Source organism: Haemorhous mexicanus, chromosome 3 (assembly GCF_027477595.1).
Source record: "Haemorhous mexicanus isolate bHaeMex1 chromosome 3, bHaeMex1.pri, whole genome shotgun sequence".
Classification (NCBI taxonomy): Eukaryota; Metazoa; Chordata; class Aves; order Passeriformes; family Fringillidae; genus Haemorhous; species Haemorhous mexicanus.
Genome location: NC_082343.1, coordinates 116,650,666 through 116,676,444, shown reverse-complemented (window position 1 = coordinate 116,676,444; position 25,779 = coordinate 116,650,666). Strand labels below are relative to the sequence as shown.

The window sequence follows — 25,779 nt, the reverse complement described above, 5'->3', positions numbered from 1 at the left end:
GATGTTCCCAGGAAATGGGAATTCCCAGGACGATCCTTCCAGCCCGAAGCTTTCCAGGCCTCTGGAATTTCCTCCCTGGGAATGCCGCCCAGCAGCGCCCGTTGGTTTTCCCCCCTCTCCCATCAGCCAAACCCTTCCTATGGATTGCTGGGGATTGGGGGATGGAAACACCCAAAGAAGCGAGGGGAAAATGAAAGGACTCCCATGTGCGAATGCACACTGGCACAGACACAGGCACTGGCACACACAGACACACTTCTGTGTGTGTTTGTACTAATAGATCTAATGTATACATTAAATATATAGATATACACACACATATATATATATATATATATATACACACATTAATGTATTCCCATGTGTGAATGCACGCTGACACAGACACAGGCACTGGCACACACAGACACACTCCTGTGTGTTTGTACTAATAGATATAGTGTATACATTAAATATATAGATATATACATTTATATATAGATATATACATTTATATATATATATACATATACACACACACATTAATGTACTCCCATGTGTGAATGCACGCTGACACAGACACAGGCACTGGCACACACAGACACACTTCTGTGTGTTTGTACTGATAGATATAATGTATACATTAAATATATATATACACACACACACATTTATATATATATATATACACATTAATGTACTCCCATGTGTGAATGCACACTGGCACAGACACAGGCACTGGCACACACAGACACACTCCTGTGTGCATTTATATTATAGATATATAATATATATGTTATACATATGAATGTATTCACATTAACATATACATTATATATATATATCTATATACATTAATGTACTCCCATGTGTGAATGCACACTGGCACAGACACAGGCACTGGCACACATTAACACACTCCTGTGTACATTTATATTATATATATATAATATATATATTATATACATGAATGTATTCACATTAACATATACATTATATATATACATTATATATATATATATATATGTATATGAATGTACTCACACGTGTGAATGCACACTGGCACAGACACAGGCACTGGCACACACAGACACACTTCGTGTGTATTTGTACTAATAGATATAATGTATACATTAAATATATAGATATATACGTTTTATATATATATCTATATATATGAAAGTACTCCCATGTGTGAGTGCACACTGGCACAGACACAGGAACTTGTACACATAAACACACTCCTGTGTACATTTATATTATATATATAATGTATACATTAAATATATAGATATGTACATTATATATATATATATGAAAGTACTCCCATGTGTGAATGCACACTGGCACAGACACAGGCACTTATACACATAAACACACTTCTGTGTACATTTATATTATAAATATAATGTACACATAAAATATGTAATATATATTTATATAATATATATATATGAATGTATTCACATGTGTGAATGCACACTGGCACAGAAATATGCATTTATACACATAAACACACTTCTGTGTACATTTATATTATATATATAATGTATACATTAAATATGTAATATATATTTATATAATATATATATGAATGCATTCACATGTATAAATGCACACTGACACAGAAACATGCATTTATACATATAAATACACTTTTATATATTTATATTAATATATATAATATATACATTAAATACATAATTTATATAATATATATGAATGCACTCACATTCACATATATATTATATATATGAATGTATTCACATGTATAAGCACATACTTAAATAGAAATATGCATTTATACATACAAATACACTTTTTATATATATTTGTATTAATATATATTATATATATAATATATATTAATGTATTCACATTCATAATATACATTCTATATTATATATTTTGTATATATAATATAAATATTATATATACACATGTATTCACATGTATAGATACATACTGAAATAGAAGTTTGTATTTATACACATAAATACACTTTAATACATATTTATATTAAAATATATACATATACATTAAATATATATTATATTCAATATCCATGAATGTATTCACATGTATAAATACATACAGAAATAGAAATATGTGTTTATACATACAAATACACTTTTATATATGTTTATATTAATATATTATATATATTTAATATATATTTGTATCTATTAATATCTAAATGTTATATGAAATATAGTATATATAATGTACTATATATACTATTATATACAATATGTATATAATATATAATATATATTATACAGAGTAACATATATAATTATAGATTTAGAATGCATTTATATTTATATATTTTATAAATAAACATATAAAATAGATTCATATATGATATATAAATATATATGATATAAATCATATCTAAAATATGTGTTTTATATATTACCTCTATATTATATGCATCCATATTGTGTACATTATATGCAATATATAGAGCACATAACATATACATTAATATGTAAACGCACACAATATATAAGATGCAGACAATATAGATACATATGATATATTTATTTCTATTTACTCATCCATCCTAACACCCATTTTCCCACCCGGAAATAGATCTTTAAGCACACACACTTTGCCTAAAACCCACGGAAATTCACCCAAAAGAGCCCTAAATTCACCATTCTTACCCCAACACACTCAGGCAATTCCCAAATTCCCAGAATTCCCATTTTAAGGAGGAAAAAAGGCGAGGTGTGTGTTCGGTGGAAGTGCAGCCCCCCACCCCAGCAGAGTCAGGGATCCGTGGATTCCCCAAGGAAAAGCTCCGGGGATCTAAAACCTGGGATTGTTACCTGGTAGGGCCGGACTCTGTGGTGGATCTCCTGAATTCCCACCTCCCTCGTCCTCACGTCGCGGCACTGGGAAAAGGGAACGGGACGGGAAGGAGGGGAGGCGCTCAGCACGGAAAAGTCCAGAAAATTCCACCAGATTCCAGAAAATTCCACTAAATTCCAAACCCCCGGGGATGGATCCTGAGCGTGCTGGATGCCAGAATCCCGGGATGGTTTGGGATGGGATCCATGGACCTTCAGTGCCATCCCATTCCCACCCCACTTTCCCAAACTGCTCCAACCATTCCCAGGGATTCTCTGGGAATTCCAGCCCAGCTGGGAATTCCTTCCCAAATCCCTCCCAGATTTGAAGGGATTTTTGGGAAACCTCATGGGAATTTTTTTAGGATTTGACATTTTCTGCAGGATTTGAGGATTTGTATTTTCTTGAGGATTTGGGGTTCTTCTTCTGGGATTTGGGAATTTTTGGGATCACTGGGATACCCCAGGAATTCCTTCCCAAATCCCATTTCCCTCTTTCCCAGGGAATTCCCTCCATTCCCAGCTCTCCCAGCCTGGCATTGGATCCATCCTCATCCCAGCTCCTCTCTGGGCAGGAATTTTGGGAATTCCCTGGGAATTGGGGACTCCAGGAAGGGTCTCCCTTCCCTTCTCCATCCCCAAATCCCATAAAAATCCTTTGGGGTGGATCCTGGATCCCAGAATCCCGGGATGGTTTGGGATGGGATCCACATGTGGGAGTTTCTCTCCGGCCAACGCGTGGGAAAGAGAAAGGCAGGAAAATTTTAAAAGGAATTTTTTCCCTCTTTTCCCTCTGATTTCAGGGCTCCAATTCTGCTCCAAAAAATGGGAAAAAATGGGGAAAAAATGGGAAAACCCAAGAAAATGATGGATTTCAACTCTCACTTTCCAGGGGCGTTCAGGAGAGGGGTGGAAGAGCAAAACTGAAATTCTCCCCCCAAAAAAGCAGCTTTGCAGCGAGGTACTTTTTAGCCAAATTTGGCTCTTTTTGGTTTTTTTTTTAAAGCCTTTTTAGCCAAATTTGGTTCTTTTGGGGTTTTTTTAAAGCCAAATCTGGTTATTTTTGGGGTTTTTTTTTAAATTAATCAGGTTCTCTTGGGGTTTTTCTTAGCCCAATCTGGTTATTTTGGGATTTTTTGGTTATTTTGGTTTTTTTTTTTTTGTTTTTTGGGTGTTTTAAAGCCAAACCTGATTCTTTTGTGGTTTTGTTTTTACAGTCAAACCTGGTTCTTTTGTTTTTTTTTTTTTTTTTTTTTTTTAAGGCCAAATCTGGTTCTTTTGGGTGTTTTATTTAAAGCCAAATCTAGTTATTTTTGTTTTTTTTTTTTTTTTAAGCCAAATCTGATTATTTTGGGTTTTTCTTTTAAAGCCAAATTTGATTCTTTTGGTTGGTTTTTTTTTTTTTTTTTTAAGCCAAACCTGGTTCTTTTGGGGTTTTTTTTTTAAAGCCAAATCTGGTTCTTTAAGGTTTTTTTTTAAGCCAAATCTGATTCTTTTAGGTTTTTTTTTTTTAAGCCAAATCTGATTCTTTTAGGTTTTTTTTTAAAGCCAAATCAGGCCCTTTAAGGTTTTTTTTTTTAAGCCAAATCTGATTCTTTTGGGATTTTTTTTAAAGCCAAATCTGATTATTTTGGGTTTTTCTTTTAAAGCCAAATCTGCTCCTTTAAGGATTTTTTTAAAAGCCAAATCTGGTTCTTTTGGGATTTATTTTTTTTTTTTAAGCCAAATATCTTTGGGTTTTTTTTAAGCCAAATCAAGTCCTTTTGGGTTTCTTAAAAGCCAAATCTGGTTATTTTTGATTTTTTTTTTAAGCCAGATCTGGGATTTTTTTTGTTTTTTTTAAAGCCAAATCAGGTTCTTTTGGGTTTTTTTTTAAGCCAGATCTGGGGTTTTTTTGCTTTTTATTTTAAGCCAAATCTGGTTCTTTTGGGTTTTTATTTCCTGATTCGGGTGGAGCCATCAGCTCTCCCTCAACACAACCAGCAACAATTTTCTTTATTATTTTTTTAAAAAATAACTCTGATATATTTTATTATCTTTTATTACAAATAAATAGAAATTATTTAATAAATATTTTCAATTATTATTAATTATTTTTTAAGATTTACCTGTGTCCCAAGGTCCTTCATCCTGGCCAGGGCGAGCTCCCTCAGGTTCCCGTGCTCCACCCCAGAACTCACCAGAGGCATCGGGATATCCCTGCAAAAAAAAAGAGGAAAATCCCAATTTTGAACAGCTCAATCAGCAGGGAATTCACCAAAAAACATCAGCAGGCCGAAATCCCAAACTGCTCAATTCTCAAATTTGCTCAATTCCTTGGGTGTCAAGGCTTTTCCACCTGTTCGTCCAGAATCCCTCAGAATTCCACCCCAAATCCCTCAGATTTCCTATAAAATCCCTCAGAATTCCACCAAAATTCCAAAATTCTTCCAGTTGATCCAGAATCCCTCAGATCTCCACCAAAAATTCCAGAATTCCACCAGTCCATCCAAAATCCCTCAGATTTCCACCAAAATCTCTCAGATTTCCACCCAAATTCCAAAATTCTTCCTGTTGATCCGTAATTCCTCAGATTTCCACAAAAACTCCACCTGTTCTTCCAAAATCTCTCAGACCCTCACCAGAATTCCAAAATTCCACCAGTCCATCCAAAATCCCTCAGATTTCCACCAGAATCTCTCAGATTTCCACCCAAATTCCAGAATTCCACCTGTCCATCCAAAATTCAAAAATTCCACCTGTTGATCCAGAATCCCTCAGATTTCCACCAAAATTCCACCCGTCCATCCAAAATCTCTCAGAATTCCACCCAAAATTCCAAAATTCCACCAGCCCGTCCAAAATCCCCCAGATTTCCATCAAAATTCCACCTGTTCATCCAGAACCCCTCAGAATTCCACTTGTTCATCCAAAACCTCTCAGATTTCCACCAAAATTCCAGAATTCCACCTGTTCATCCAGAATCCCTCAGATTTCCACCAAAATTCCTCCTGTTCTTCCAAAATCCCTCAGATTTCCACCAGAATCCCTCAGATCTCCACCAAAATTCCACCTGTCCATCCATAATTCCAAAATTCCACCTGTTCATCCCAAATCCCTCAGATTTCCACCCAAATTCCAAAATTCCACCTGTTCTTCCAAAATCCCTCAGATTTCCACCAAAATTCCACCTGTTCATCCAAAATTCCAGAATTCCACCTGTTCATCCAAAGATTTCCACCAAAATTCCAAAATTCCACCTGTTCATCCAGAACCTCTCAGATTTCCACCCAAATTCCACCTGTTCTTCCACATTCCCTCAGATTTCCACCCAAATTCCACCTGTTCTTCCAAATTCCCTCAGATTTCCACCAAAATCCCTCAGATTTCCACCAAAATCCCTCAGATTTCCACCAAAATTCCACCTGTCCATCCATAATTCCAAAATTCCACCTGTCCATCCAAAATGCCTCAGATTTCCACCAAAATTCCAGAATTCCACCTGTTCATCCCAAATCCCTCAGATTTCCACCCAAATCCCACCTGTTCATCCAAAATTCCAAAATTCCACCTGTTCATCCAAAGATTTCCACCAAAATTCCAAAATTCTACCTGTTCATCCAGAACCCCTCATATTTCCACCCAAATTCCAGCTGTTCATCCAGAATCCCTCAGATTTCCACCCAAATTCCAGCTGTTCTTCCAAATTCCCTCAGATTTCCACCAAAATCCCTCAGATTTCCACCAAAATCCCTCAGATTTCCACCAAAATTCCACCTGTCCATCCATAATTCCAAAATTCCACCTGTCCATCCAAAATGCCTCAGATTTCCACCAAAATTCCAAAATTCCACCTGTTCTTCCAAAATCCCTCAGATTTCCACCAAAATTCCACCTGTTCATCCAAAATTCCAAAATTCCACCTGTTCATCCAAAGATTTCCACCAAAATTCCAAACTTCCACCTGCTGATCCAGAATCCCTCAGATTTCCACCAAAATTCCTCCTGTTCTTCCAAAATCCCTCAGATTTCCACCAAAATCTCTCAGATTTCCATCAAAATTCCACCTGTTCATCCAGAATCCCTCAGATTTCCACCAAAATTCCAGACTTCCACCTGTTCATCCAGAACCCCTCAGATTTCCACCAAAATTCCTCCTGTTCTTCCAAAATCCCTCAGATTTCCACCAGAATCCCTCAGATCTCCACCAAAATTCCACCTGTCCATCCATAATTCCAAAATTCCACCTGTTCATCCCAAATCCCTCAGATTTCCACCCAAATTCCAAAATTCCACCTGTTTATCCAAAATCCCTCAGATTTCCATCAAAATTCCAAAATTCCACCTGTCCATCCAAAGATTTCCACCAAAACTCCAAAATTCCACCTGCTGATCCAGAATCCCTCAGGATTTCCACTCAAATTCCAGCTGTTCTTCCAAAATCCCTCAGATTTCCACCAAAATCCCTCAGATTTCCACCAAAATTCCTCCTGTTAATCCAAAACCTCTCAGATTTCCAACAAAATTCCAGAATTCCACTTGTCCATCCAAAATCCCTCAGATTTCCACCAAAATCCCTCAGATTTCCACTCAGATTCCACCTGTTCATCCAAAATTCCAGAATTCTACCTGTTCATCCAAAACCTCTCAGATTTTCACCAAAATTCCAGAATTCCACCTGTTCATCCAGAACCCCTCAGATTTCCAGGGAAATCAGGGACAGGGAATTCAGCTCTGCACCAGGTTGATCCCAAACCTTCCTGGCTGAGTTTTCCTTCCTTTTTTCTGAATATCCCAAAAATCCCACCTGGAGCTTGGGGATGCTCAGGGAGCTGGGGCTGTAATTAATTAATTAATTGATTAATTAATTAGTCAGTGCTGGTTTTCCATCCCTCTCCACCCAGCAGCTCCGTGGAATGAATTCCTGGTGGATTTTCCTTCCCACTCATGGACAATTCCTGGGTTTGGCAGGAAAAAAAAAAAGGGAATTAAAGGGTCCTAAATTTGGGAAAGGGGGAAAAAAATTGATTTTACCTCATAGAACAAAATTAAAGGGCTGGAAAGGACCTAAAATCCCATCCCAAGCCCAGGCTGCTCCAAGCCCCATCCAACCCCTCCTGGGATAATTCCAGGGATGGGGATTCCCAAGAATTCCTTCCCAAAATCCTCCCCCCACACCCCATTCCCAGGGAAAAGGAAAAAAAGTGATTTTTTTTTTTTTTCCTATGAATCCACAGGATCTGGGGATGATTCCTTGGGTTCTGCCCAAGGAAAATTCCTTAACCAGAGCCTTTATCCAGGGATTTCTCAGAGTAAATAAAGACCCTGCAGAGGCTGCAGAATTCTCTCCAAAAAGCTGCAATTTGGGGAAAAAACGAGCGCTTCACGTGGTGACTGGAGGACACTTGGCTCCACAGGGATAATCCAGGGAATAACAATTCTGGAGCAGCTCCAAAACCGCCAGGCTGGGTGGATTTTCCCTCCAGGAACAGAGATAAAATAATCCTGAGGCGCTCCTGACGCGGGATTTTAGCTAAAACCCAGGGAATTGTGCCCAAAATCCCACCAATCAAAGGTGGATTACAACCCAGAGCTGCTCGTCCGCCTGCCGGGGAGCCAAGGAAATGAAAAGATGGATGGGGAAAAGCAGATTGGGAAGGAAGAAAAAAGCAAGGAATGGGTTTTCCATGCCCACAGGAGCATCCAGAGCAACTCCAGGGTTAAAATTCCAAAGAAATTCGGGATACAGGGGGTCAAATGCTGGCCCTGGTGAAGGTAAGGAGCAATTTGCCAGGTTCATTTCATCTCCTGTTTTCCCAACATTTGGGAAACGTTTCCCAACATTCCCATTCCTTGGCTTTCTTGTGGAGCAGCTGATTGGAACTTCCAGGGAAATTCTGGATCTGGCTCTCAGCTCTGCCCCATTCCCAAAGAAAGGTTTGATCTCCTCGGTTTTCCACCTCCCCATCATCAGAGTGAGAGGGAAATCCATAAAAACACTGAAATCCAAGGAAAAATAAAACCCCTGGAGGTGAGTGATGCTCCTCCTGTCGTTTTCCACCTCCACAGAGCCGTGGGAGGATTCCCTCTCATCCCATCTCTCCTTCCAGATCTCAAGCTTCCCTGGAATTCCCTCTCATTCCAGATCTCAAACTTCCCTGGAATTCCCCTCATTCTGGATCTCCAACTCCCTGGATTCCCTCTCATTCCAGATCTCAAACTTCCCTGGATTTCCCCTCATTCCAGATTTCAAACTTCCCAGAATTCCCTCTCATTCCAGTCTCAAACTTCCCTGGAATTCCCCCTCATTCCAGATCTCAAACTTCCCTGGAATTCCTTCTCCTTCTGGATCTCAAACTTCCCTGGAATTCCCCTCATTCTGGCTCTCAGCCTTCCCAGAATTCCCTCTCATTCCAAATCTCAAACTTCCCAGAATTTCCCCTCATTCTGGATCTCAAACTTCCCTGGATTTCCTCTCATTCTGGATCTCAAACTTCCCTGGAATTCCTCTCATTCCGGATCTCAAACTTCCCTGGATTCCTTCTCCTTCTGGATCTCAAACTTCCCCGGAATTCCCCTCATTCTGGATCTCAAAATTCCCAGAATTCCCTCTCATTCCAGATCTCAAACTTCCCAGAATTCCCTCTCATTCTGGATCTCAAACTTCCCTGGATTCCCTCTCATTCTGGATCTCAAACTTCCCTGGATTTCCCCTCATTCCAGATCTCAAACTTCCCTGAACTCCCTCTCATCCCACCTCCCATTCTCACTTCCTGCCTCTTTCCCAATGATGCTTCCCAGCCCTTTCACTTTATCCTTGAAAATCAACACAATTTGGAGCTAACATTAATTTTTAAATAATTTAGAAGCTCCGCTTTTATCCCTAAATCCTGATTTTTTTTTTTTTGGCCGAAGCTTCCCAGTGTTTCTCGCCTTCAGCTGCTTCCTCCTCTGCGAATTCCCTCTTCTCATCCCCACCCTGCCACAATTCCAGGGGAAAATCAAGGAAAAGAGTCCAGGCAGGTGAGGAATCCTGGGAGAGGTTCATTAAATCCACCCATAATCCATCAGAGAATCCAGACAATTAATTATCCATCATGGGATCCAATTATCCATCATGGGATCCACCCAATTAATTATCCGTCATGGGATCCATCCATTATCTACCATGGGATCAATCCCATTGCCCATTATGGGATTCACCCAATTATCCCTCATGTGATCCACTCAATTAATTATCCATCATGGGATCAATCCCATTATCCATTATGGGATCCACCCAGTTATCCATCATGGGATGCATCTCATTATCCATCATGGGATCCATCCCATTACCCATCACAGGATCCATTATGGGATCCACCCAATGAACTATCCATCACAGGACCCACCCAATTAATTATCCATCCCAGGATCCACCCAATTAATTACCCTTCACAGGATCCACCCAATTAATTATCCACCATGGGATCCATCCAATAAATTATCCATCATGGGATCTATCCCATTATCCATCATGGGATCCATCCAATTAAATATCCATCATGGGATCCACCCATTATCCAACACGGGATGCATCCAATTATCCATTATAGCATCCATGCAATTAATTAACCATCATGGGATCCACCCATTATCCACCATGGGATCCACCCATTATCCACCATGGGATCCATCCCATTAATTATCCACCATGGGATCCACCCATTATCCACCATGGGATCCATCCCATTAATTATCCACCATGGGATCCATCCCATTAATTATCCACCATGGGATCCATCCCATTAATTACCCACCCTGGGATCCGCCCATTATCCACCATGGGATCCATCCCATTAATTATCCACCATGGGATCCACCCATTATCCACCCTGGGCTCCATCCCATTAATTACTCACCATGGGATCCACCCATTATCCACCACGAGATCCATCCCATTAATTATCCACCATGGGATCCAGCCATTATCCGCCCTGGGATCCATCCCATTAATTACCCACCCTGGGATCCATCCCATTAATTACCCACCCTGGGATCCATCCCATTAATTAACCACCTTGGGATCCATCCCATTAATTACCCACCCTGGGATCCAGCCATTATCCCTCAGGATCCTCCCAGCCCTGGGAGCTGTCCCCGGCCAGCGGCGGAAGCGGCACCTCCGGAATTTTCCGCACGTTTCCCAGTTTCCCACCTCCCCATCCCACTTGGCCTTTCCCAGGCGCACGCAGAGGGACCAGCTCTAAGATCTTTGCTTAATTAGCAATTAAGGCTGGGAGATAACGAAGGCGGAGCCAGACGGGGCAGTAATTAAGGAATGGAAGGCGGCATCCGTCCCGGAGCAGCGAGGAGGTGACTCCAGGCGGGAATTACCTCTGGACGCGGTAGACGCGCGTCCAGGGCGGCACCAGGGCCAGGATCCGGGCCACCAGGTCCACCAGGGTGCTGGGCGGGTAACTCCGGTACCTCCCGGTCTTCCAGAGCTCGTAGAGCCCGGTGCCGCGGATCACCAGCGTGGGGTACAGCTTCATCCCGTCGGGGCGGAACGCCGGGTTCTCAAAAAACTCCTGGAACAAACGAACAAACAGAAAGGGTTGGTGCAGGAGCGCCGGGGGCTAGATGGTGGGGATGGACGGAGACGAGAGATGGCTGAAGCCAGGGTGTGGAACCTGGGGGTCATTGCAAAGGGCCTGGGAGCAGGGCCCTGCTGGGAAATGCCAGCCACAGCTGGAGCAGGCACGAGAGAGGGAGAGAGAGTGGGAAAGAGAGAGAGAGAGGTAAAGAGAGTGGGAAAGAGAGAGAGAGAAATAAAGGGAGTGGGAAAGAGAGAGGGAAATGAAGGGAGTGGGAAAGAGAGAGAGAGAAATAAAGGGAGTGAGAAAGAGAGAGAGGGAAATGAGGAGAGTGGGAAAGAGAGAGAGAGAAATAAAGAGAGTGGGAAAGAGAGAGAGAGAAATGAAGGGAGTGGGAAAGAGAGAGAGAGAAATGAAGGGAGTGGGAAAGAGAGAGAGGGAAATGAGGAGAGTGGGAAAGAGAGAGAGAGAAATAAAGAGAGTGGGAAAGAGAGAGAGAGAGAAATAAAGGGAGTGGGAAAGAGAGAGAGAGAAATGAAGAGAGTGGGAAAGAGAGAGAGAGAAATAAAGGGAGTGGGAAAGAGAGAGAGAGAAATGAAGAGAGTGGAAAAGAGAGAGAGAGAAATAAAGGGAGTGGGAAAGAGAGAGAGAAATGAAGGGAGTGGGAAAGAGAGAGAGGGAAATGAGGAGAGTGGGAAAGAGAGAGAGAGAAATAAAGAGAGTGGGAAAGAGAGAGAGAGAGAAATAAAGGGAGTGGGAAAGAGAGAGAGAGAAATGAAGAGAGTGGGAAAGAGAGAGAGAGAAATAAAGGGAGTGGGAAAGAGAGAGAGAGAAATGAAGAGAGTGGGAAAGAGAGAGAGAGAAATAAAGGGAGTGGGAAAGAGAGAGAGAGAAATGAAGAGAGTGGGAAAGAGAGAGAGAAATAAAGGGAGTGGGAAAGAGAGAGAGAGAAATGAGGAGAGTGGGAAGGAGAGAGAGAGGTAAAGAGAGTGGGAAAGAGAGAGAGAAGTAAAGAGAGTGGGAAAGAGAGAGAGAAGTAAAGAGAGTGGGAAAGAGAGAGAGAAGTAAAGAGAGTGGGAAAGAGAGAGAGAGAGAGAAGTAAAGAGAGTGGGAAAGAGAGAGAGAGAGAGAAGTAAAGAGAGTGGGAAAGAGAGAGAGAGAAGTAAAGAGAGTGGGAAAGAGAATGAGGGAGAGAGAGGACGAGAAGATAAGAGGATAAGAGGGTAAGAGACAGAGGTCAAGGTTCCCATTACAATACAATAAATCTTCTGTGCTCAATATTCCAATTCTCACTAACCAATCTAGTACAAGACACAAATCCTACAGCAGGTACACACAGCCTATAAGAATCATTACATCACCACACTGTGTTACATTTTAAACCCTAAAATCTCCTCTTTGGGCCCTTCTGCCAAGCTGGCAGGGTGTGCTCTGGCCCTTGGAGCTGTCTGCAAGCAGAGGCTGTTGTTCCATCATTACCTTCAGCCAGCCACACCACTGTTTTCCAGGTGTTCAGGAACTGAGGGATCTCAAAGCTGCTCTCATTTCAATCTCACTTTTAGTTTCCATATTCTCAAAATCCTTTGCCAGGCAATCATATTTATAAAGCTTTCCTGTTTCATCTTCCCACCAAGTTGGATCGAAAAGAGGCAAAAGAAGTCAAAAATAAGAGCAAACATTCCCTAGGGCTGGGGGCCTTGGCTGGACTTGTTTCCAGGGGGGTTTTGTGGTTGTAAATCTGGGAATTACTGAGAATTCCTGGCTCAGGGTGAGCTGTGAGGATTTATGGGTTTATGGCGTTTCTGGAAAGGAAAAGTCTGTTCTAGATTTGAAGAGGAAGCCACAGGAGGAACAAAGAGCCACACAACACCACAACGAACAAATCTGTGCTTCCCTTGTATTTTCCAGTGTGAATTCCATGGATATTGCACCATTTATTGTCCCAGAGTCTGGAATTAGAACAATAGGGATGAGCGTGCTGCTCTCCCATCTCGGCACGCCGCGTTTGGGATCAATCAACGTGTCTGGGACACAGCACTGGAACAGCACTGGAGAAAACCAGATCTGTTCTGTTTTCCTGTGCTATTCTCCACTCTGAGCGAGCCCTGAGAACAGCAGGGTGAGGCGTGGCTCTGATTTCCCTGCCTGAATCCCACACGGAGCACCCAGGCTGGGCTTTTCCCAGATTAAATTTTGGGATTGACGATTAAAATTAAATCATTCTGACAAAGGAAAAGTGAGATCAGGAGCCAGGCAAGGATTAAACTGATTTAAGCGAGGACACAGCCTCAGTAGTCCAGATCTGATCCCGGGTTAGAGCCTGGGTTTATTCCTGGTTGCTCGCTGGATCCCTCTCCAGCAGAGTGTTCCTGCAGGGACAGGAATTCTCTGTTGGATCAGGTGAGTCAATGGCTGCTGTGGCCCCACCAGCTGCTGCTGCTCCAGGGCTTTGCTGGGATGAATTGTCACACATTGTCATGGAATCGTGGAATCAGGGAATGATGGAATGGTTTGGGTGGGAGGGACCTTCAATCCCATCCCATTCCAACCCTGACACCTCCTCTTATCCCACGGTGCTCCAACCTTGGACACTCCCAAGGATCCAGGGATTCTCTGAGAATTCCAGCCCAGCCAGGAATTCCTTCCCAAATCCCACCCCAAGCTCCCCTTTCCCAGGGAATTCCCTCCATTCCCAGCTCTCCCAGCCTGGCATTGGATCCATCCCCATCCCAGCTCCTCTCCAGGAAGAAATTTTGGGATCCAGGGGCTTCACTGGGAATTGGGGATTCCAGGATGGGTCTCCCTTCCCTTTTCCATCCCCAAATTGCATAAAAATCCCCGGGGATGGATCCTGAGTGTCCTGGATCCCAGAATCTGGGAATGGTTTGGGATGGGATCCATGGACCTTCAATCCCATCCCATTCCAACCCAGACACCTTCCCTGATCCCAGATTGCTCCAACCTTTCCTGGGACACTGCCAGGGATCCAGGGATTCTCTGGGAATTCCAGCCCAGCCTCTCCCCACCCTCCCAGCCAGGAACTCCTTCCCAAGATCCCACCCAAATCTCCCCTTTCCCAGTGTGCAGCCATTCCCTGTGTCCTGTCCCTCCGTGCCTTGTCCCAAGTGCCTCTCCAGCTCTCCTGGAGCCCCTTCAGGCTCTGGAAGGGGCTCCAAGATTTCCCTGCATCCTTCCCTTCTCCAGCTGAACATTCCCAGCTCTCCCAGCAGCTCTGCTGGTTTCCCAACCCCAAACTTCTCCAGGACAAACCCCCCAGAACGGATCAGCTCAGCTCCAAGGCTCACCAGATCCAGTCCCAGCACGGGAAGATCAGGGAACGCCATAATCCAGGTTTTTCCTGGCTGATTCCCTGCCTAAACCAGGGCTGGATCCAGCCTGGAGCATCCAGGCTCCTGTGCAGCTCCAGGGCAACAAGAGGTGGAGAATGGAATCGGTTTTCCAGGCAGCTCAGCCCTCCGACACAGCCTGGGAGACAATCCAAGGCCTGGAGCAAGGACAAGCAGTGGGAGCAGAGTGGTTGGGGTGGGAAGGGATCTCAGAACTCATCCCATTCCAACCCCAACCTCTCCCACCATCCATTCCAGGCTGCTCCAAGCCCCGTCCAACCCGGCCTTGGACACCTCCAGGGATCCAGGGGCAGCTCCAAGGCTTCTGCTGGATTTATGGATCAATCCAGTTCCTCCTGAGTGAGCCCCAGATGCAAAGAGAGGAAAACTCAACTCCCAAAGGGCCAGGAAAACGATCCTGGCTGTCCTCAGCCAACCCCAAACGGGCTGAATTCCACTTTTTGTGGGTGGCTGATGGAAAACGAGGAGAAGGAAGGAGATGTGAGCGGGCCGAGTGCTCTGGGAGGATGGAGGAGTTCAGGTGAGGATGGGGTCAATGAGCCCCTCCAGGCAGGGCCTGGGTTAATATTCCCCCTCACCCCAGAGTGGGAATGACTCACCAACGTTCCCCTTTTCTCCAGCAGAGCCCAGCTGACGGTGGAGGTTGCTCACCCCACCCCGAATTGTGTCCCTTCGCTCCTCTGCACCTCTGACGTCGGCACACGCACCCAGCTGATAATTCTGCTCCCCAGTGGCCTTTAAAAAGCCACAGGTTTATTTATTTCCCTGTTAACTGCTCAGGACTCTGCTGAGCTGATTCCCCAAGTAATTAATTTCCAACCTGATAAGGGAGCAGCGGCAGCGCTGCTCCCCCCAGCCCCTTTTCCCAACAGTCCCTGTAAATCCCAACATTTACAGGCTGAACCTTCCCCATTCACAAACTGCCTTTGATTAAGTTCCTCCTGAAACAAAGGCAGCAGAAAATGCCAACACGTGCCGAGCTTTAGGAGCAACTGTAGCCTGTTCTTGTGGTTGGTTTGTTTTTTTTAATTAGACACCTTAAAAGGTGTCTCGGGCTGATAAAAACCCTCCGGAGCTGTTTCCTGCCAAGACAAATTGAATCCCGAAAATATTTGTTCCAGAGGCCACCATCCATGGCAGCTCTGGAGGTTTTCCATCAGCTCCAGGCTGAGTCAGGGCTCATCCACGTCTGCTCCACCGGGAGAGGTTAAAGATGACCCAGGGAGGGCAGATCCCAAATTCCTGAATCCCAGAGGATATTCCAAATGGAAGCACCACCAACTTCAAAGCTAAACCAATCCTCCTTGGGGTTTTCTCCCCTCGAGGCATTTAACAGGTTTTAGATAATTAAGATTTACTGAAGGTAAATGTAAATTTGGGGCAGGACATAAGAGATTATTGCAGCAATTAAATATTTAAATTTAAATTTATTTACAGTAAAAAAAGGTCAGCTCAGATCAGCTGAAACAAACCTGGAGGTTCATATGGACTCCTCCATATCTTAAAATAACATTTCCCCATAACATTCCTCAATTTATGGGATATTAGAGAAAACCTGAGGATTTTTTCACAGTAAATAGTAACCATGAAATTTTTTTTCAACTCCCACCAAAAGCTTTCAGTGACATTGCAACTGTTGTCCAGGAGAATTGGGATTACAGGAAACCAAAGGTGAATCTCTGTTAGATCAGAATATAACCCCAGAATCGTGGAACAGTTTGATTTGGGAAAGATCCTCTCATTCCGAGGAGGTAACAGGAGATGGAATCAGGAGATGACACCCTGAATTTCAGTGTTTTCCCCTTCCACTGCTTGTGCAAAAACCTTTGAAGTCAGAAAACCCCTGACCCACGGGAAAGGTCTGAGGATTTGGGATCCCCAGGGCCCCATCCTCAAATTCAGCATCAGCCAAAATTCCAAGATTCCACCTGGAGGTTTTAATCCGATTTTCCTGACCACGCTGGGCACGCAATGAATGAGAAACCTGCTTCAAAAAACCCCCAAAAAGCTGCAGAATGAGAAACCAGCTTCAAAAAAAAAACCCCCAGAAAGCTGCAGCTCTCCAAAAGGAGAAAACCAAGGTGATTTCATGGGATTCCACTTGAACATTTCCCAGCCCCAAGATCTTTAATCTCCTCGCTCTCCAGGTGCCCAACTGCTGGAGGAGATACCGGTTAGGGGATAAAAGCAGCAATTTTTGAAAGCAATTTACTAAAACGCCGGGATTTGCTCAGAGTAAAGGTCACCAAAAACCTATTTTTGAATGACCAGAACGGCCACTGGAGATGGACTGCGCCCCTCAACCTGCTCCTTGAATCGGCTCCTCCTCTGCAGCCCCCGCCTGAAAGGAGATGATTAAATTCAAATTGTGAATAAGACGAGCATTATCTGAGCTCTCCATGCTCCATCCCTTATCTCCATCAGCTGGATTATTTATAGCACTTGAAAGCTCCTGCCTTGAGTGACACTCGCAGCTCGGCGGGGAAGGAACAATCACTTAGCGCTTTAATTACGTGCATTAACAGCCGCTCGTGCCTCCAAAGCGCGGCTCCATTTTCCCGGCCCCATTTGCATTTCCCCGTCAATGCCGGCCTAATTAAAACCCTAACGATAGGATCTGCATTCAGCGGCGCAGACAATGGCCCAGTGACCGAGAAATGCAGATTCCAGGGTGCCTTTGCCGTGCCTTTGGAGCGGCCCGGGAACCCCCAGGGCCCGGGGCAGCGCTCGGCACCTGCCGGGCTGGAAATGGCCATTCCAGAGTCAGTGGGCTCCAGCATCTCCCAAGGATGCGACCTCGGACTCGGTGTTTTCAGAACAGAACGGCAGAGGATTTAGCTGGCGGATTTATGTGAAGGTGGGAGGTTGGTTTTGTACCGTTTTATCTTTATTTCCATCCTCAAAGAGCAACCCTTCCTGTCCATTCCAGTGTTCCTCCTAAATTCCCTCCAGGAATGCGACACAAGAGGGGAAAAAGCCTCGAGCTACACATGGGGAGGTTCAGGTTGGATATCGGGAATCATTCTTGCTTGGAAAGGGTTTTCCAGCCCTGGGCAGTGGTGGAGTCCACATCCCTGGAGAAATTTCAATCCATGTGGATCTGGGGGGATGTGGATCCATGGTGGAGTCCCCATCCCTGGAGGGATTTCAAATCCGTGTGGATTTGGGGGGACGTGGATCCGTGGTGGAGTCCCCATCCCTGGAGGGATTTCAATCCATGTGGGTTTGGGGGGACGTGGATCCAGGGTTTAAATCCATGTGGATTTGAGGAGATGTGGATCCCGGATTTAAGTCCACATGGTTTTGGGGGGGGTGTGGATAAATGGTGGAGTCCCCAACCCTGGAGGACTGAAAACCCACATGGATTTGGAGGAATGTGGACCTTGGTGGAGTCCCCATCCCTGGAGGGATCTAAATCCATGTGGATTTGGGGGGACATGGATCCAGGATTTAAATCCATGTGGATTTGGGGGACATGGATCTGTGGTGGAGTCCCCATCCCTGGAGGGATTTAAATCCATGTGGATTTGGGGGACATGGATCCGTGGTGGAGTCCCCATCCCTGGAGGGATTTAAATCCATGTGGATTTGGGGGACATGGATCCGTGGTGGAGTCCCCATCCCTGGAGGGATCTAAATCCATGTGGGTTTGGGGGGACGTGGATCCAGGATTTAAATCCATGTGGATTTGGGCAGACGTGGATCCAGGATTTAAATCCATGTGGATTTGGGGGACATGGATCCGTGGTGGAGTCCCCATCCCTGGAGGGATTTCAATCCATGTGGATTTGGGGGGACATGGATAAAGGGTTTAAATCCATGTGGGTTTGGGGGGACGTGGATCCAGGATTTAAATCCATGTGGGTTTGGGGGGATGTGGATCCAGGATTTAAATCCATGTGGATTTGGGGGACATGGATCCATGGTGGAGTCCCCACCCCTGGAGGGATTTCAGTCCATGTGAATTTGGGGGGATGTGGATCCAGGATTTAAATCCATGTGGGTTTGGGGGGATGTGGATCCAGGATTTAAATCCATGTGGGTTTGGGGGGATATGGATCCGTGGTGGAGTCCCCATCCCTGGAGGATTGAAAACCCACATGGATTTGGAGGAATGTGGACCTTGGTGGAGTCCCCACCCCTGGAGAGATTTCAATCCATGTGGATTTGGGGGGACGTGGATTCAGGACTTCAATCCATGTGGATTTGGGGGCACATGGATCCGGGATTTAAATCCATGTGGATCTGAGGTGGAATCCCCATCCCTAGAGGGATCTAAGCCCATGTAGATTTGGGGGCTCACGGATCTATGATGGAGTCCCCATCCCTGGAGGGATTTCACATCCAGGTGAATTTGAGGGAACGTGGATCCATGGTGGAATCCCCATCCCTGGAGGGATTTCAATCCATGGATCCGTGGTGGCCTTGGCAGTGCTGGGAATGGTTGGATTCCATGATCTCCAAGGGTTTTTCCAACCTGAACAACCCCAAATCGTTTCCTCTCCATGTCTGCACTCACAGCAAAACCTCCCATGGATGGGACTGAGGGGAGGAACTCCCAAAGATCCAAAAATTTCCATCTCCTGGGAACCATTCCGTGGCCAAGGGAGGCAGGACAATACTCCAGGGAATTGCTGCACCTTTCCTGGCCATCCACAGCCAGACAAAAAACCCTTTCAGTCCCTGGCACGGTCCAGCTGCCAAATTTCCCGTTAGGGAAACCACCAAGCCAAAGAAAAAGTGACAGAAAAGGGTCACCAACACCTAAAACACCTGAGATTGTTCTAGAATTTCCCATATTTCGGGTAAGAAAAGCAGATTCCCTGCTGCATGAAGGACCTTGGAAGCTTCTCCTTCTCCTCCCTTCCCCAGCAGCCCCAAAACCCTCAAACCCAGGGGTCAAAGGGAGCTTTTCCAAGCTCCAAGGTGAAACCCCACCAGCTCCAGCTCCAGCAGGAAAGTTTTCCTCATTAAGCCCAGGAATCTCCCCACAGAGCAGAGATGCTCCTGCCTCCCATCCCAGCCCTTCCAGGGGTGGTTCCCCCCTGGAATATCGGGATCCAACACTGCTGGGGAGTTCTCCTCTCCAAAACCAGGAGATCCTGGCCCTGCTGGGACACAACCCAGGAGAGCTGGAGACAAAATAACCAGGAGAGACACGGAACACTTGGAAAATTCCTGGAGCAGGAGCAGGCTGACCTTGGAGGCCCAGACAGAGCTGTCCAGATTGTGCTCAGCGCCCCGAGCAGCCCAGGTGCTCCCAGCCTGCCTCCATCCATCCCGGAAAAACCCGGGAGAATTCCTCCATCCATCTCAAGTTCCACCTTGGCTTTCATCTCCTGGTTTTTTTTTCTCCCCTTTCCAGGAGGGTCGGTGTTCCCCCAGGGCTCAGCACAGGAAATAAAACATTTTTCATTGTCTCAAACACGTGTGGATCCCTCCAAAGTCTCCTCTCCCAAAAAAACCCCACAGCAACTCCATCCTGGTTTTGATTAAAAACAACCCCAATCTCACTCAGACCCCCCACACATGCTCACAGCAAAACCATTCTGCTTTTTGAATTCAAAAATAAAAATACAAACCCCCACAAAACCAACAATTAAGCCCCCAAAAATCTAATTTGGCTCTTGTGGTTTCTCCACTCGGTAGTTGATGGTGATCTGTACAAAAATAGGAATTTTACTGAGTGATGCTGTCTTTGCCTAAATGCCTGGAAAATCTGCACTCTTTATCCTTTTATTTCTTTATTTTTGCCTGCCTGTTCCCAGCCATATGTTCATTATTGACTTCAGCAGCAAGGGGCCTCAGTGAAAAAACCAAAAGAACCCCAGAAAACAATTTGTGAATGGAAAAAAAAAAAAAAAGAAAGAAAGAAAAAAAAAAAGAAAGAAAGAAAAAATATTTCTGGCTTTTTCTGGTGTAAAAAGAGAGAGTGGCTGAAGGAGCCTGAGCAACCCCCGGGGCGTGGGGGCTGCAAAGTGCAGAAATCATCCCTGGTTCAGGTGGGAAAAGGGTCTGAACTGCTCCTTTCCACTGAGCAGGAGCTTTTTGTGAATGGGAGGCTGCTGGCAGGCAGTGATTGGCATTATCCTAACTCTGATGGTTCGTGAGGGGGAAAAATCCTGATTTTCAGAGACAAAGGGAGCAATCTGAGAGCAGAATAAAGGCAGGTTTTCCCACACAGCCACAGAGTTTTTCCTGTCGTGGAGTGCTGGAATGGTTTGGGTGGGAAGGGGATTTAAAGATGATCCTATTCCAACCCCAACACTTTGTCCAGGCTGCTCCAGCCTGGCCTTGGACATTCCCAGGGATCCAGCCACAGCTTCTCTGGGAATTCCTCCCCAATCCCTCACAGGGAAGAATTCCTCCTCAATATCCCACCCAAATTTCCCCTTTGGAGCCACTCCCTGGGTCCTCCAGCCCTTTCCCAAATTCCAGCTCTCCCAGAGCCCCTTTAGGCTCCAAGGATTCCCTGGATCATTCCCTTCTCCAGGTGAACACCCCCAGCTCTCCCAGCCTGTTCTCCCCACAACATCCCAAATTTTTCTGCTTCTGTACAACACAAAAAGATCTCTCTGCTACCAAAACCCCCATCCTTGGCCTTTCCTGATTTAAGCTCAACCCTAAGAGTTCCTGAGCCCACAATTCTGCAGAAGTGGGCACCGACTGGGTGATCTACCCCCAGAAATATGAGAGCAATTGGGTGTGAGAAGAGGTTCCAGAAATAGCCTGTTCCTTGCTCCCACCATCCTCATCAACACAAAAATAAATTCCCCCAGCTCTGGTCATAGCTCACAGAGCCATAAATGTTTCTGAACTGAGGCAGCTTTTGAGCAGGAATATTTCCTGAGATTCCAGGAGAAGCTTGAGGAACTGCAGGACTGAGCATTAAACACCCTCTCATGGATGTACCCACAAAAAAACAAAAAAAAAAAAACAAAAAAAAAAAAGAAAAAAAGAAAAATAAGGGAAAAAAAAGCCACATTTTCAGACATAAAACCACCTGCAAATCACAGCTTTTCAGTGAGATGTTTAGAAGGAACTGAAAGGAAAATCGTTTACCTACTAAACACTCTGGAGCTGTATTTAAAAACACAGGGAACTGTCTCCCCAGAGGAGCAAAAATCAATGCAGATCAGCACTGGAACTGTCTTTTATTACAGTTATTAAAAGCTCCTGATAGAGGGGCAATATTTTAGTTTCATTATGGATTTCATCTCCTTGAGAAAAAAACGGAGCCCTGAGGAAAAGCAAGACCTCATTTACAGCTGGAAATGTTTGGAGGTAAGGTCACCCACTTTGCAAAGAGAAAGGACACACAGATTATTCCACCCTCATTTTCCTCCTCCTATTATTTCATCCTCATTTTCCCAGATTATTTCCCCCTGAGATCATTTCACCCTCAGTTAATTTCATCATAAATAATCCCTCAGATTATTTCACCTTCAGATGATCTCACTTTCATTTTCCCTCAGATGATTTCATCCTCATTTTTCCCCTCAGATCATTTCACCATCATTATTCCCTCAGACTATTTCCTCTGATTAGTCCACCTTCATTTTTCCCCTCTGATTACTTCACCCTCATTTCCCCCTCAGATTATTTCACCATCATTTTTCTCCTCAGATTATTACATCCTCATTTCCCCCCAGATTATTTCACCATCATTTTCCTCCTCAGATTATTACATCCTCATTTCCCCCAGATTATTTCACCATCATTTTTCTCCTCTCATCATTTCACTCCCATTTCCCCCCTCAGATTATTCCACCCTCATTTTTCCCCCAAAATAATTTCACCATAATTATTCCCCTCAGATAATTTCCCCCTCATTTTCCCTCAGATTATTTCACCCTCATTTTCCTCTCAAATTATTTCACCATCATTTTTCTCCACAAATAATTTCACTCTCATTTTCCCTCTCAGATCATTTCACCATAATTTTTTCCCTCAAATTATTTCACCCTTATTTTTTTCCTCAGATTATTTCACCCTTATTTTTTTCCTCATATTATTTCTCCCTCATTTTCCCCCCTCAGATTATTTAATCCTCATTTTCCCCCTCAAATCATTTCACCATAATTATTCCCCTCAGATTATTTCACTCTCATTTTCCCTCAGATTATTTCACCCTCATTTCCCCCTTGGATTATTTCAATAATTTATTATTTAATTTTATTTTATAATATTATTTTCTATCATATTATTATTTCAATCATTTTTCTCCTCAAATATTTTCACTCTCATTTTTCCCCTCAGGTCACATCACCATAATTATTCCCTCAGATTATTTCACCATAATTATTCCCTCAGATTATTGCTCCCTATTTTTTCCCCTCAGATTATTGAATGTTATTTTTTCTCCTCAGATCATTTCCCCCTCATGCTCCACACAAGGAGCTCTCTGCATCACAGATGCATCAGGCCTGGCACTAAAATTAGCTCATTTCTGGGAAATTGCTTATTTTGCAATTCCTCCAGAAAAAAAAAAATATATATATATATATAAAAATCCCATCTTGACACATGACTAAGAGAAGGAATTTTCAGGCTGAACTCATTCAGTGATTGTGTTTTATTTAAAGAACACAGGAGAGGCTCTGCAGATGGGAATAAAAAAAATCTCCTTAGCTAAATACTTGTCCCTATGAAATGGCCCTGCCAGTGTTTTTGGCCTCATAATTTAATTAATTTTTTTTATTTTATATTTGACTATTTATTTATTTATTTATCTATCAGACTTTAGATGGACACATGGGATTTCCTCAAGGAAAAAAAAAAAGAACTTTTTCTATCTGATGGTTCTGGGCAACATCCACCCCTCCTGTGACATTCCAAACTCCCAATTTTCCTGCCTCTCTTCCCTGCTTTTCCTTTCTCCCAGATTTATTTCACCTCTGAGGGGTTTGTTGGAGGTGGGCTCAGAGCCAGGAGGAAGAGCACCAATAAACCACGCTCAAGCAAATCCCATCAAAATAAAATAAAGGCAGGCACAGCAATATTGTCCCAATTAATAAATCTGTTATTTATAATGGATAAATAGATATTCATGTATAAAATACATTATAAATAACAGATATACACATATTTTTGAGCATTATTAGGAATATTCACCCCAGAGCAGCCAAATCTGTGATTCTCCTATTTCCACCGAGCGAGCAATTAACACCTCAAGAATTCTCCAGCCTCCCAAAATTTTGGTTTTTTTCCTTTTTTTTTTGCTCCAATCCAAAGTTCTGCTTGCCCAATGTGATTCATGGATCCTCCCAAGCATTTCCCCCCCCAGAGCAGCCTCATCCCTGCCCGGGCTGGAGCCGAGCGTTGCGCGGGATGAGGTGACAATTCCATTATTCCTGCTGAGTCCTTGATTTCTCCTGCCCGATTTTCTAATTATTTTCTCTGACCACCTGCCTGGGGAGGCTCTGCTGGGCTTTGTCTGGGTTTTTTTTTTGAGTGTTTGTGGTCATTGAGGTTTTCTGGAGCGCGTTCCCTGCTGCCCCGTGGCGTTTTCCTGGTGTGTGGAATGGGGTGGGGAAGACCTGGAGGAGGAAGGAAATCCTCCAAAGATATAAAAAGATCAAAAAGCAAAGGGAAGAGGGAAGAAAAAGCAGAATGGAAGTGGGACACGGGATCAGAGAGAGAAAGGGAACTGGAATTTTGCAGTGGAGGCAGGGAAAAAGGCTCTTTCTGGGAAAAATTGTGGAATTCGAGAATGCCAGAATTATTTGGGATTCTTAAAGCTTAAAGTTCATCCCATTCCTATGGGCAGGGACATCTTCCACTATCCCAGCTTGCTCCAAGCCCTGTCCAGGCTGGCCTGGGACACTTCCAGGGATGGAATCCACAGGGATGGAACCCACAGGGATGGAATCCACAGGGATGGAACCCACAGGGATGGAATCCACAAGGATGGAACCCACAGGGATGGAATTCACAAGGATGGAATCCACAGGGATGGATTCCACAGGGATGGAATCCACAGGGATGAAATTGACAGGGATGGAACCCACAGGGATGGATTCCACAGGGATGGAACCCACAGGGATGGATTCCACAGGGATGGAACCCACAGGGATGCAATCCACAGGGATGGAATCCAAAGGGATGGAACCCACAGGGATGGATTCCACAGGGATGGAACCCACAGGGATGGATTCCACAGGGATGGATTCCACAGGGATGGAACCCACAGGGATGAACCCACAGGGATGAACCCACAGGGATGAAATTGACAGGGATGAAATCCACAGGGATGGAACCCACAGGGATGAAATCCACAGGGATGGAACCCACAGGGATGGAACCCACAGGGATGGAATTCACAGGGATGCAATCCCAGGGATGGAACCCACAACCTCTCAGTGTCAAAAATCCCACAATTATTTGGGTTGGAAGTGACCTTAAAGCCCATCCCAACCCCAACACATTCCTAAGGGCAGGGACACTTTCCACCATCCCAGCTTGCTCCAAGCCCTGTCCAAGCTGGCCTGGGACACTTCCAGGGATGGAATCCACAGGGATGGAACCCACAGGGATGGAACCCACAGGGATGGAACCCACAGGGATGGAATCTACAGGGATGGAATCCACAGGGATGGATTCCACAGGGATGGATTCCACAGGGATGGAATCTACAGGGATGGAATCTACAGGGATGGAACCCACAGGGATGGATTCCATAGGGATGGAATCTACAGGGATGGAATCCACAGGGGTGGATTCCACAGGGATCGATTCCACAGGGATGGAATCCACAGGGATGGAATCTACAGGGATGGAATCCACAGGGACGGAATCCACAACCTCTCAGTGCAAAAAATCCCAGAATTATTTGGGTTGGAAGGAACCTTAAAGCCCATCCCATTCCTATGGGCAGAGACATTTTCCACTATCCCAGCTTGCTCCAAGCCCTGTCCAGGCTGGCCTGGGACACTTCCAGGGATGGAATCCACAGGGATGGATTCCACAGGGATGAAATCCACAAGGATGGATTCCACAGGGATGGAACCCACAGGGATGGAT

General features: G+C 44.5%; 1 protein-coding gene across 1 annotated transcript in view; it reads right to left on the bottom strand.

The window, feature by feature from the left end:
* Positions 1–25,779, bottom strand: part of ELP3 (elongator acetyltransferase complex subunit 3) — a 95,218-nt gene that overhangs the window by 20,580 nt on the left and 48,859 nt on the right. The window contains exons 10-12 of the mRNA XM_059843141.1: positions 11,190–11,383; positions 4,943–5,033; positions 2,814–2,879 (exon numbers count right to left, since the gene is read on the bottom strand). Of these exons, the coding sequence (XP_059699124.1) occupies positions 2,814–2,879; positions 4,943–5,033; positions 11,190–11,383 (351 nt within the window). The remainder of the gene's footprint in view (positions 1–2,813; positions 2,880–4,942; positions 5,034–11,189; positions 11,384–25,779) is intronic.